Source organism: Taeniopygia guttata, chromosome 2, assembly GCF_048771995.1.
Source record: "Taeniopygia guttata chromosome 2, bTaeGut7.mat, whole genome shotgun sequence".
Taxonomy (NCBI): Eukaryota; Metazoa; Chordata; class Aves; order Passeriformes; family Estrildidae; genus Taeniopygia; species Taeniopygia guttata.
In genome coordinates, this window is record NC_133026.1 from 43,944,438 (window position 1) to 43,958,157 (window position 13,720).

The 13,720-nt window shown below is 40.4% G+C and overlaps 1 protein-coding gene across 5 annotated transcripts in view; it reads left to right on the top strand.

The window, feature by feature from the left end:
- Nucleotides 1-13,720, top strand: part of CDV3 (CDV3 homolog) — a 24,683-nt gene continuing 10,963 nt past the window's right edge. Inside the window, exons 1-5 of one of the 5 annotated variants that reach the window (XM_030265099.4) lie at nt 1-443; nt 2,775-2,854; nt 5,076-5,218; nt 6,263-6,425; nt 7,459-13,123. In XM_030265099.4, the coding sequence (XP_030120959.2) occupies nt 210-443; nt 2,775-2,854; nt 5,076-5,218; nt 6,263-6,425; nt 7,459-7,585 (747 nt within the window). In that variant the 5' untranslated portion in view covers nt 1-209 and the 3' untranslated portion in view covers nt 7,586-13,123. Of the gene's footprint in view, nt 444-2,774; nt 2,855-5,075; nt 5,219-6,262; nt 6,426-7,458; nt 13,124-13,720 lie in introns of those variants that run through there. The other 4 variants (XM_041714500.2, XM_030265102.4, XM_030265100.4 and 1 more) reach the window with 4 other exon arrangements.

Sequence of the window (13,720 nt, forward strand, 5' to 3'; positions counted from 1 at the left end):
GCCCCGTCTCCCCTCAGCCCCTCCGCTCCCTGCGGGCCGCGTCAGGCGTGGGGTGCGCCGGCCGCCGGGCGGGCCCGGGCAGCAGCCGCCGCCGCCGCAGCCGGGTGGCCGCGCTCGCGTGGCCGCGCTCGCCGAGCAGCGGGAGGGCCGCGCCGCTCACCTCTTGGCCCGGGCCGCCGCTGCCCTCCTTTCGCCCCCCGGCCGCCGCCATGGCGGAGACCGAGGAGCGGAGCCTGGACGACTTCTTCGCCAAGCGGGACAAGAAGAAGAGGAAGGAAAAGAGCAGCCGAAGTGCCGCCGCCGCCTCCAGCGCTTCCAACGCCGGCTCCAACGCGGCGGGCTCGGCCGCGGGGACCCCGCGACCGACTGAGGGCGGCGGCTCCGGGGCTGCCGCCGCCGCCTCCAGCGCCGCCGGCGGCTCCTCGGCCAAGGCGGCGAGCAAGGTGCGGGCGGGGAGGCCGCGGGTTCCTGCCGGCAGGGGGCGCCGCCTGCGCCCGGCCATGCGGCGCCCGGGGCCGTGCGGGTCTGGCGGCGCTCCCGGCCCCGCCCCGGGGCCGCCGGGCGGGCGCTGCCGCCGCTTCTGCTGCTGCCGGCGGGGTGGGGGCAGCCTGCGCCGGCAGCCCTTGCCCTGGGGGAGGCGAGAAAGCTGGGCTCCTTCCCGCCTTGCAGCTGCGGCTCAGCCCGCCGCTCCCGCCCAGCGTTCTGGGTGTTGCGGCCGGAACCGGAGGTTTGCGTCAGGTGCCACCTTGGGGCTGTGCAGCGTGGCATGTAGACCTTGGCGATAAGATTCCCCCAGAGTCCGTTGAGCTCTGTGCCTCCTTGCCAGGCGAGGTTTTGCTGCCAATACGTTTTTTCGGGGGTTTGGTTTTTGGGTGTTTTTTTTTGGTTTTGTTTTGTTTTTGGTTTTTTTTTTTTTTTTTAATAGTGTATTACAGTGAAACCATGAGAATGCAGGAGAAGCTTAAGAGTTAGTAGCTCTCTGTTTCTTCCTCCGCCCTTGTTCTTTCTGTCCTCGATATCAGCGCTGAAATAATGAAATTTAAACCAGAAGTAGTTATGAGAGCTCTAATGCTGTATATTTTAACAAATACTCTACTATTTCCTGATGGTTTTACATTGTGCGCATTTGCATTACCTTTGTTATACCTTTATCTGCTGTAAACCGGACAGATACGACCTAAAAAAAATCACATGTGCCTTTTATCTCTATTTCTGGTTTGCTTTTTTTTGCCTTTTGGTATTGTTTTCCTTTGGAGGCCTCAGCACGTTCCCTGTCTTACTGCTACCAATCAAATCTTTACCTCTATGACATTATACTCTCAGAGTATAAAAAGATGTCTTGTGAAAGGGTTTTTGGACATTAGATACCTTGCTTCCTTCGTGCTTACATAGAGGATCAATGATTTAAGGATATTATCTTCTTGGGCTAGATTGATACAAGAGCTCTAATGCTGTATATTTTAAAATGAATTTTAAGAAATACTCTCCTATTTCCTATTGTTTAACGTGGGGAGCTTGACACATGCAGTCGCTTTCTAAGTAGATCAAGGTCAGTGCTAATCTTTCAGCTGCTCATCTGCTCACTTGCTTGCAAAATATTTGGCTTTGGCTGAAGCTAGTACTTGGATTAGAAACAAAAGTCATTAAATGTGAAAGGTATGTTAGCTTGGAAACTAATGTTTCCACGGAGATGGGGATGTAAGAAAACTAAAAGATTTTAGAGCTGTAGACTGCTTCTCTTCTAGAAGACTGAATCTTCAGCAGACATTGCAGTTAACATGAGCTCACTTCCTAATTCTGCTGTTAGGTCAAAGTTTCTCTGATGGAGACTGACTGTGAAAGAGAACCCACCACAGGGCTCTAAAAGCAGCTTTTTTCTTAGCTGTTCAGTGGAAAGGGGACTACCCTTGGCAGACTTTGCTCACAAGATCTTCCTATTTGGAGTAATATAACTGCATTTCACATAGAGTGTAAGAATTAGGTAAATTACTAATTAGGCTGTGTGTGTCTTAAAGCTGAGACTGAGAACATGGGAGGACTGTTCATCTGTTCTGGTCCATTTTTGGTCTGCCTTAATAATCTCAGACTCTCCTGATGACACAGTAGGATAAAATTGTCTCCACTTAGGTGAGTCCCTCTTTCCCCAGACAAACTCCCATTTTAAAACCCTCAAGTGGTTCTCTTGAAAGATACACGTATTTTGTGTACTAAGATTGCTGTGGTTTTGAAGCTGACCTTTATACTGTTAAGAAAACACTGCTTGGGAAACAAGGCTGTGAATGTGAAAAAGTCAAATGTACTATTACTAATCCACTGTTAAGGAATTCCAAAGGTTCTTTTTTGTTTGGCTCATGAAATAGGTGATAGAAAAGTGTATCTAAAGGTTTATGTGCATTTAAGCTGTTGCAAAAGCCTGCTGTTAGTGAAAGGGAGAGGTCTTGCTCTTGTGTTGCCCTGTCATGACTGCATGGTTCTGTTCCATACTTTGTTCCTTGACTTCCTGGTGTGCTTCTGGTTTTCTTTCACCTGAATGACTTTTTGCTGGGGCATTTCTTAGCTGTTCTTATGAGTTAAAGTCAGCTCTCAGGTGCAACCCAGGTAACACAGTAATTTAGGGGATGAGGGTGTGCAGTTCTTTCCCCTCTTGTCAGTGGGGCACACAGTTTGGTTTCTCCTGGAACTGTACCTTTTCCCGTAGGTTTTTTTTTAGTTATGTTCTTCTTTTTACTTTGGTTACAGAGAAAGTGATAACTTATATTTTTCTCCTCTTACAGGAAGAGGATGATTGGAAGGAGTTTGAACAAAAGGAAGAAATTGATTATAGTGGTCTTAGAGTTCAGTCCATGCAAATAAGGTACTGCTTTTTCTTCTTTTTTTTCTTTAGTCTAATCCTTACCAATGTCTAAAAAGTATGGGTGTTTTTTTCAGAGCTGCTTCTGTGGAGTCCAGTTAAAGAGAGGTTTGATATGTTTCTGATAGTACACAAGTTTGCTACTGGGTAATTCAACTTTGACTAGTTTCTGCCAATGTTCTCTTTATTTTCTAAATATCTGTTCATACTTTAGATCTATCTGTTTTGTTTGGGACTCAGGATTTTTTTATTAAAAATGCTTAACATTATGCTCCATAAAGCTACTCAAGTAGGAGTTTCTCAGAATAGTGCAGGATGGTGATTCCCACTGAATCATTTGACCACTATAAGGTTATCTGACTCAGTCTACTCAGTATCTTCAGTTGGGAAGCAAATTCCTGAACATTGCACTTTTATTTCAAAAACTCAAAAATACAGTTGTTAAAAGTAGTGTCGCATTATAAGATTCCACAGTATTGTGTTTATGAATCTAATCCACGATTCTTTGGTTTTTTTCATTAGACTTTTCCTATTGTTTGGTGCAAAGTAAGTCTATTTATGTCTGTCCTGGTTAAAAAAAAAAAACAAACAAACAAACAAAAAAAAACTTCATCAGGTCAGAAAAAAGGCGTTTTATGACCTCAGTTGTAGACTGAGAATGTCAGATAATCCTCATTGTCCAGGTATTGATGTTCCAAATAATGTCATCTTAAAATCAGCCTACCTGTAACCTGTGCAATAGATGCTTTCTTCTGTTTGAGCAAGTCTGACATTTCTGGAATTATTTACTCTTTTGGATCATAGCATTTCTCCCACTCCTTTCAGTTAACTAGTCATTTGGGCCATTTGCATGAATTTGCTCCACAAGCTGTCCATGGCATTGAAGTGTCACGGCAGATAATCACATGTCTGATTAGACACCCAGTGAGCTGCAGCTTGACTGCTGGTGCTGTTTGACTGAAAAGCCTCTACTTTGGTTTTCCAGACAAAGGCCAACATTCCAAATATTTTTCATACTGTGGCAGATTTTCAGGCATGTGGAAGTTTTTGCCATTTTGTAACCATTCAGTTAGTGGATTCAAGGGAAGAGTGGAGAAGTAAGTAAATGGAAGAAAAACTCACTAGAGATTATAAATTATCTATCTCTGGAGGTCTCTTTGATGAAACAAAGATACAAAGAATGTCTGGTGGGGGTGGGATGCTCCCTGTGCTTGCTGTGTTGTAGTTAAGTCTGTAGACCAGGCTTCTGACTATCATTTAAAATAAGGTGTTTAGGCCCTTGGGCCACCTTGCAACTGTGCTTGTTACTATGTTTGGATGAACTGTGAAAGGCCATTTACAGGCACTTTTTTTTCTCTTCTCTGACCATTACTTACACAGAAAGCTTACACAGATCATGATTAGTAGGATTTGGTGTATTATAAACTTCTGAATTCACACGCTGCTGCTGTTGAGATCAGTGTCTTGATTCTTTTCAACAGCCTTACCCTCCACATCTATCCTACTTTACCACACAGCTTTCTGTAATAGCTTTGGCCAGCAAATTATTTTGTGTCTGACTACATCTATGCAAAGTAAAATAGTCTAAATAAAATACAGCCGAGCTTTTGCATTGAGTCTGTGTTTTAAAAAAATACATTATTTTGTCTTGTGCTCTTTTTTTCCCTTTTTTTTTTTTTTTTTTGTTGTTGCCTGCTTTAACAAAAGAAATACGAGTTTCTCTGTAGGTTGTATATTACCCATTCATATAAGGGTGTTTTTTAGGGGGTTGTGATTATAGGAAAAGTGAGTTCAGGACTTGATTTCTTTCAGCACTACTCTACTTTCTTCCTCTTGACTAAAGCATTTTATGGAAGCTGGACTTGTAGACCTTTCCTGCTTTATCTTTTCATCTCTTCCAAATGCATGACTGTGTTAGTAAGAAAAAACCCTTTGTGCTCAAAATAAGGTGCCAGTTTCTTTGATCATTTTGTTCAAGTTGAATTTTTAAAATTATTATTCTTTTGGGAGCTTTTTTCCTTTTCAGTTGCCAAGTTATGGAGCAGCATGCCAGAAGTTGTTCAGATGGAATTGCTAGTACAGTGATTACAGGACTAATGTAGTCTAGTTTAATTTATTATCTTCAGTGTGGCAGCCATGGAATCTTGTCTTAGGGGATTGTGTAATCTCTGGCAAATCTTAAGCCTCTGTTTGTAAGGTGCTACTGATTATTTTTCTCTTACAGTGAAAAAGAAGATGATGACAGTGAAAAAAGAGAAGAACCTGGTGACAGCTGGGAAGAGACTGGTGGTAGTGGTGGTGTAGACAGATCATCTGGTCCTTGGAACAAGTCAGCTCCTGCACCAGCCCCTGTCGTTGAACCAATTGGTAAATTAAACTCAGACTTGTTTTTTTTCCAGTCAGAAGTACATAATTTTGAATTAAGCTGCTCAGTGGGTGGAGCTCAAGGAACAGCTTCTGTTCAGGCACCTTTTAATGAACTAATGGCTCTTTTGGCATGCTAGCCATCAAGGAAATCTCTGTGTCAAGGGAACTGAGGAACAGAATTGAATTTAAAGTATCTGTCAGATACTTTATGGTTTTTTTATTTCCAAAGTCAAAACAGGGGGAAGCAGTCTGCCATTGCAGGAGGTGCCTCTGTTTTGCAGTCTGTAAAATACCTGTTGGAAGCATTTCTGCTGATCTAAAAATTATGCTTTAACACTTAGTGGATGTTCAGCCAGTATCTGATCTATTGTGGCCATTAGTAGCACACTTTTCAAACCAGTTCTTAAAATGTTGAGAACGTGACATTGCAAAATTGATTATTGTAACCAGGATAGGATTGATTTTTTTTTAAGTACAATTTATTACATCAGTGGAGATAAACTACTTAGTCATCCTCTGAGTTCAGAATATTCTTTTCCACTAAGAAATTAATTGAAAAATAGACTATGTTCTTTCTTGTTTGTAAAGGATGTAAATCTAATTAGTGTTATTTCATCTTAGATTTTTACCTTAAGTGCAAACTATTTGGGCAGTCCCCTCTGCATCCGGAGAGGTGTTTTAAATATGATTTTGCATCTATATAATTATGTGTTTAGATCTGTTTTAAATTTGTTTAAATTGTTGCTAATAAATTACAAATGAGCAACATGAAGTCCTTGTTAGTAGTTCAGATTCCCTAAGCTTTGTGAGACAATACACTGTAGCCACATTTCAATTTGACTGAGTGTAGGTTAGGTTAGGTTGCACCTGATTTCCTGCCTTGTCTAAAACTTGCTTCCAAAACTTAAAAGATGGAAAAACATACTTGTAAGATTCTTTTAATTTCTTCTTTGTGGAGTTCCGTTTGTGTGTTGGTTGTTTTGGAGTCTTTTCAGCTATGAACGCGGCCTTGTTCTCGTTTGTGAATCTTGTTGTTTTTCCTAGTTACAGAAACTCCGGAACCGGTGCAGACTGGTGGCGTGTACCGGCCGCCAGGTGCCAGGGAAGGCGGGCGGCCACGGAGAGCACAGCAAGGACCACCAGAGATCTACAGTGACACGCAGTTCCCCTCACTGCAGTCCACTGCCAAGCTCGTAGACAGTCGAAAGTAAGTGCATTCCACTGATCCCCCGAGAGATTTCTAACTGCCTTCTCTAAGTTCTTATTTTGTCCTAGTGCTTAAGCCTGAATCTTTCCATAAGAGGAAAGAAATAACTAAGGGGTGATAAATGTATTGTCCAACTCTGTTCCTGTGAAATAACTTTCATAGGATGTAGCCCAGTGAGATAGCCAAACAAGACTGTCAGTTGTGTTCTTTGACAGCTGAAGGATTTCGCCAAATATTTCTGCTGTTGACAGCATCTGCTTTCCTCGACACTATACTAGCCATGGTGAGGCTCTGTGTTACTTCTTCAGCAGACAGATGTCTGGAAGTCCTGAGCTTGCAGCCTTGTTAGAGATGTGGAGGTGTTTTAACTGGAGGATTGCAATATAACTACAAATCAATACACTTGCTCTCTGAGCTGTGATTTACAGCTCAGATTTAGAGATGTACTCCCCCAGATTTGCTGAAGTGTTTTGTATTATGTGGTCCTGAAGATTTTGGTCTCACCCTATCTTTGAATCCTGATCTTTCTATAACCTTATTCCCAGTAGAAGAGATGGCTAGGCCAGTACCTAATTCACTTAGGGGATGATTTTTCGTTATTGTGGGGTTTTTTTTCCCTCCTGCTTGCTGTGTTACTGTTTAATGCAGCTTAGGAGAAGCTTTGTTTCCTCTGGGTATTTTTTTGGTGTAGCAAAGGAGACATGCTGTTATTGATGCTTTGTGATTTGAATGGTGCAAATTGAGCCAAGATGAAATTCTGAATGAGCATTCTAGAAAATTACATCTGCTTTCTAGAACCTATTTTTCATAAATGCACTTAAATTTACTTTGAGACTGTTAATGTAAACTGTACTGGGTGATGAGCTTATTTTGGAGATAAGGTTTTAAGAGGGAATATTTAGGTGTACTGTTAAACTCTAGATGTTAGTGTTTGTTCTGTGTTTGTAATGTTGTTGGGATGGGGTGGAAATGGACAAGAAATTCACAGTTAACAAGTTAGTGGTATTTACTGATTACATTTATTTTCCCATAGGGATAAAGAAATGGAGAAGAGCTTTGAAGTAGTAAAATACAAAACTAGAGGTAGGGATGAGGTCTCAAAAAACCAGGCACTTAAACTTCAGCTAGACAACCAGTATGCTGTGCTTGGGGATCAGTAGAGCTGCACACACATTACAATTAAGGAATGCTTTTTTGATAACCCTTCTACTAAGGTAACTAAACTACAGCTAACAGCTATGATGAACGTGCCACCTTATTTCTGCTGGATCTACTGCAGCAAGTGCAGACTGCTTTGACATAAGTGATTGGTTCTCCTGCACTATGGAAGCATAATATGTTGCAACTTCTCCATTGGATATGGGGCAAATTAATGTAAATGATTGAACAAGAGTCATCAGTGTGCTTTAATTGCTCAGAAAGATACCTACAGCCAGTGGTCATTTCAAAATCTTTTTATGTTCAGATACTGAGCCTTCGTAAAGGTTGACTACCTCAGACTTGATGCACTCATTGTGGACACCATGTGGATCACAACTTCTGGAAGAGAAGGTTACAGCTGTTTTAGTGGCCATCTGAAACTTGAAACCAGCTCTACTGGATTCCTGTCAGAAATCCTGCAGAAGTCAGCCATTTGGTTCCAATTTGCTATGACAAAGATTTAAGTGACCTTAATGACAAACCTGTTTGTTCCCCTTCTGAGGAATCCTGTCATGTGTAGCCATAGCCTACTAGAGACTGCTGGAGCGTCCCATACCACTCATACTATCCAAGTACAACAGAGCTGTAGTTTGTTTACCTTTCTAGAGTGCTGTACGGAAGTAACTGCTAAACAAATTAAAACTCATTCAGTATCAGATTTGAGGAATCATGGGTTTGAATGGTTTGTTTGCATTAGCCATTTTCTAAGTTGTCTAAGTATTTTTTTTTCTATTATCCACAAAAGAAATGCCTGCCTTGTTTCTGATATCAATGTACAGTATATTCAAATAATGGTAAAATGTTGTTGTGAAACAGGGTTGTTTTTTTGGTTTTTTTTTTTTTTTTGTTGTTTTTGTCATGAAGTTTGTCTTTCTCACCCTAAAGCACTAAGACTTAGCATTTTGATTTGACACAGAGGTATCCAGACTCCAACTACAGTCTTCAGAATTTGTCCTTTAATAAGGAGACATGTAGCAGTAGTGATACTAGATAAAAACTGTTTTCTATCAAAAAAAATGTATTGTTTATTGAGGAGTGATGCTTACTTGATAAACAGAATAAGTTAATATACAGAGAGATAACTAAAGCTGGTAACCCAGATTTGTTTGGCTACTTCCGTGAAGCATGCAGCTGTCTGAGGCAGCAGTCCTCCGGGTATAACTCATAAATGGTGTTTATTCACAATCAGAAAGTTTGGTAATGATGGAAGGCAGTGACTGCTTAAAGTTACTTAATTTAGTGGAAGTAGGCAAAATGGCACTGGTACACTAGGAATATAGGACATTACCTGTAACTGTTTCAGTGAACCAAATCTGTCAAGTACCAGAAGTGTTCTGCTGTAACTGTTTTTCTCTTCTCTGAATTTTTACATCAAAAGCAAAATGAAGTTCAATAGTGGTGTGCTCCAGTGTTGAGGTTTCTCAGAGTAAATGCCAAAAAATAGACCCAACATCCATAAGAGTTGCCAATGGCAAGAAAAACAAGGGAACAAAACAGAGCTTGCTTGTGTGTGTCAGAGTACTATGTATGTGCAGAAGATAAGGATAGTTCAGGAATCACCCAGTTGGGTTCCCTTTGACTAACTGCTGACTTGCTTTAAATTTACTTCTCTGAGGTCAATGCAGATTTTGCTGTTGACTTCAGTGGGGCTGGGGTTTCACCTGGTTCTTTTGAGCACAGACTAAAACTGGCCTTGCCCTTGCAGAATTAACTGTCCATAAAAATTCTGCTAGAAGCTGCTATTAAAGAGAGGGCTCAAGAGACTATTCCTAAAGTTGGAGACTTCATTTGGAAACAAAACCCCACTGAAAGACTGATACCAATACCTTGGACTCTGAGCCATGTATCTTCCTTGAAAATCCATTGTTGCCAGCAAAAGTGTTGTCACAATTTCTGTGGAATTCATGGTAAATGGACATGTCACTTAATGGGGTAGAAAGATGTGAAGTCTTACGCTTCTCCTGATGCTCTGAAGAGATTGCGATCACTAATGCACATGAATAGAGTTCTAGTTTCCTGTGTGAAGGGTAGATGAGACTGTCCATCGTACCACGTATATTTGAGGTTTTTGGGCATGAATCCTGGCAGTTCAAGAAAACCCTGTAAAAGTTTCAAATCAAATAAAATGGAAATATACATGGATTCTGGAGTCTAGTGAGTCTTTACGTTTTAGTTTGAGCTCATGACTGTGCAATAACAGAGGAAAAAGCATTTGGATCTCTTCAGGGATAGGCCTTGGAGCGGGCAGTTGTCCTTACTGTCAGATGGTCTCTGTTTCAGAACTTATAGCAGTGCATATCAATAAAACTTCTATTTATACATAGAAGTTTAGCTTGCTACTTGGCACAGTGTCTTCTTGCTCCCACCATAGAGGACTGGTTTGAGGTTGTGAGCTGAGTATGAATAAAGCTTTGATTTGCTTTTCACTTAAAAGTACCTCTGCTGAATTAAAAAATGGGGAAAAAAATTTAACCTCTGCATAGCTGCTATTGCTGGAGCCCATCAGGTACTGATAACTAAAGGTGTTCCTTTGGGGGCTTCTCTCAAGCATATCATTCCACTTTCTTTCTGGAGGCATGAGGAAAAAAAATTGGAAGTGCAGCAGATTTCTGTAGTACAGAACGTTAAACTGTTTTAAGATAAGTGTTTCTCATGTTAAGTTTAGCTGCCAGCAGCTATCAAAATGCCAGTTGTCAGTTTCTTCCTTGTAATTGCTCTGCATGCCTGAAATTTTGAGTCAGTCCTCTGCAGAAGCTGGGTATGCATTGGAGACTCTTGAAGTCCAACTTTATCCTGGTTTGTTGTTGCTTTAATTCGAGGCATGCTAAGAATGTCCTTTTCATTCCTTCAAAATGCTTGTTGAAGGCTTATTCAATAAATGAAGGGTTGTCAGTTGTAGAAATGAGATTCTAGATACCAGTCCATATAATGGAGTTGTGTGCCGCTTCAGGGACTCCCTGGCATGTGACATGCTTTTATGGTGGGTTACTTGTAAATTCCCAATTTAAAGGTTCTGGTTTACTTTCTCTGGCTTAAAATAAAACATAGCCGTAAAATTACCAGCTTGCTGGTAAAACATGAAAATGTCCAGTGCTTAGTGGGAAAAGGAGTTTGGGTTTGTGTTTCTCAGTGATACAGTCTGTATTTAAGGATGTTAAAATGCTAAAAACCAGGTAATTTTAATAAAGTTGGACTTCCCAAATGTCCACTTTAGGTATCTGGAATCTGCATTTACTTGAGCTGATGATAAATATAGGAGAGGATTAGTTTTGCCCCTGCCCTTCTCTCCCACTTTAGGGGTGTCATGTTCAATCTTACTCACAAATGAAGAGGAATTGACAATTAAAAGTGGCTGTCTCCTATTACTTCAGTTTTGTATTTGTGGCTAGCTTTACCAGTCATGTCCACAGTAACTTAGATTAATTTTTAATAGTAGCAATTGTGCTAGAGGCCTGACGCCACAGGGAATAGGGCTTTTGGTATTTGACTGCATGTGTCAGCTCTTGGAAACTATGACCACACCATGGCTGAGACCCCTGTGTTGTTCAGGTCAAGTAAACACAATATAAATTTGATTGGGCTGCACATCTTTGGAGTTTGCTTATCTGAGCTTTTGCAATAGTTGTAGCTTTTGCCTTTCTAATTTCTACCTGTTTGAGCAGTTTTAAATTTGCTTGTGGTTTTCTTTCAAATACCCTAACTAAAATGGAGCAGGGATTAATAGGGCTTCGTGTGCTTAAATAAGGTTGCTTACTTACAAAGTAGTAATATTATTCTCTCCAATATTGACATGGTCAGGAATTTATACCTCACTGGGGCAAGAAGCTAAATTATACCAAAACTGTCTTGAGTACTATATTCTCTTTATGAACAGCCATGGTCCAAGTTTTGTTACTGAACTGTAACTTAGCTCCCAAATTCTCTCTCACTGTTTTCAGCTTTTAATGTTACAACTTGTTCTTAATGATGAATAGGGGCTTTTATGTGGCAGTAGAAGAAAATAATATGTGTACTTAAACTTCAGGTATATGAATTAGGTATGTACAGAGGGGATGGAATGTGACATATAGTTACAGATAAACCCCAGAAAAAGTTAAAAAGACAGCTGGTCTGTATTGAGGTTAATAGGAGAGCCTGCAAGCTCTAGCAGATGGATGTAGAAATTACAGCAGAAAACAGAACAGAGGAGCCTATCTAAAGTTTGGTGTCTCAAGCATCACCTTTAGTTCTGCCATGTTCTGTTTTAAGTGAAATAGAGCAGGAAGGAAGATTAATAAATAAATAAATTAGGGAGAATGGAAATTATACAAATAAAACATAGGTGCTGTAAGAAGAGAGGGATTAGGAGGGTGTTTTCTAAATTACAGCTTTAAGTGCATAGCCTGAGGCAGGGAGCAGAGTGTCAGATGTTGGATAGTACAAGTGCTGTGTGGGTAGGCACTGCTTGCAGATTCATCTGCAATGTGACAGATTAATCTGACTTTAAATCAGCAAAACTGTTTAAAGTTCAATACTTAGAGGAGGCAGCTCATTTTATTTCCTCCTTTCAATGAATTGGGAGAATGTGTTTAGAGAGAAGGTAGGATTTTACATTGGTATGAGGCTGACCTGTTGCCTAAAGAGAACTGAGGACAAATTTCAAGATGGCTCAACAATCCTCTTAGGAAATAAATTGTGTATTTAAGAAAATTATTTTTCACTTCTGCATGCTTAAAGGCTGAGACGTTTCAAATAGCTATGAAGACTTTTTTTAACGAAGTAATTTCTAAATGGTACATACAGCATGGGTTTATCTTCAGTTGCTTAAGAGTATGTGTTGATGCAGCAAGGTTAATGAAGTTCTGCTTAGCCAGAATACAAATACTATAAACATATCACAGTATTAATGAGTCGCCAGGAGAAGTAGTGTGTCTGGAATATTGGATTGGAAAGTGTCATCTAAAACAACTGTGTGCACTGAAAAGAAGCCAAGCCCATTTTGTACCAAGAGCATGGGAAACATGGGACCAAGAGAGTGGGATTTGGCTTAAGTTTTCTACTGAGCTGCTATGTTCAAGTAATTTAGGTTCACTTTGCCTCAGTTTCCCCAGCTGTACCAAAATAACCAACAACCTACCTCACAGGGATGTTGTGAGGCCAAAGCTGTTCTTTGTCAAGGGCTGGGGCTGATGGAAGGTTCAACAGAGGACTATTAAAGATCTTTATATTAGCTTTTATTATAGTATTTTAATACTACTTTGGCAAAGGCTTATTTCTATGGAATGTAATATACAACCTATTTAAGTATTATGTAATTTGACTTATTTTAGTATGTATGAGTAAGGAAAAAGTTCAGGCTGAGCACTCAACTGGTATTTCCTCTATTCAATTATCTGTGCAACCCAAATGGCATATTACTATAAGGCTCTTTGTTTTTATGTGGAACATATAAGAATCAATATTGCTTTATTTTGTAAACCCCATGACTGAAATAAAATCCTGCTCACAGTTGATAGCCATTTCTTATAATGTGGCTGTTTTAAAGTTTGTTCAAATCATGTGAACCAGAAATGTTCACTCCTGATACTAAAGGGGTATTTTGTCATAGGAATGTGTTTTTCTTCTCCTCTCCATGTGTAAACACTTTTTCTTGCTCTTCATTCTTTCCCTTACTTAAGTTGAAATGGCATGCAGATACAAAGGAAATAGGGAGAGAGAATAATCTTCAAAACTTGTAAAATCTGGTATTAAGGCAAATTGTAGAGGAAGGGAATGAACAAAATGGAAATAGTTGGCCATGGAGGGGGTTTTATGAAATAAACAAAGGGTAGAAGCTATCAAAAACTTAGGTGTGAGAGAGCAGAATAGGTAAGAAGAAGGAATACAGATACAGCAGAGCGATTATCCTACTTACTGTCTCCTGATTTAACAGGTAGCTGCAGCTGAAGTAACATGAAGTAGTAACTTACAAATATGCCTTTGTCTGCTTTTGCTGGTGATTTCAAGGTTCATTGCTCAGCTTTTACAATGGGGCTTCAAATAGAATCAGAGAACAACACTATGGTGGCCTGCATGCAGACAAATGAGAGCTCTTGTAGGTCCTGGACAGAAATGAG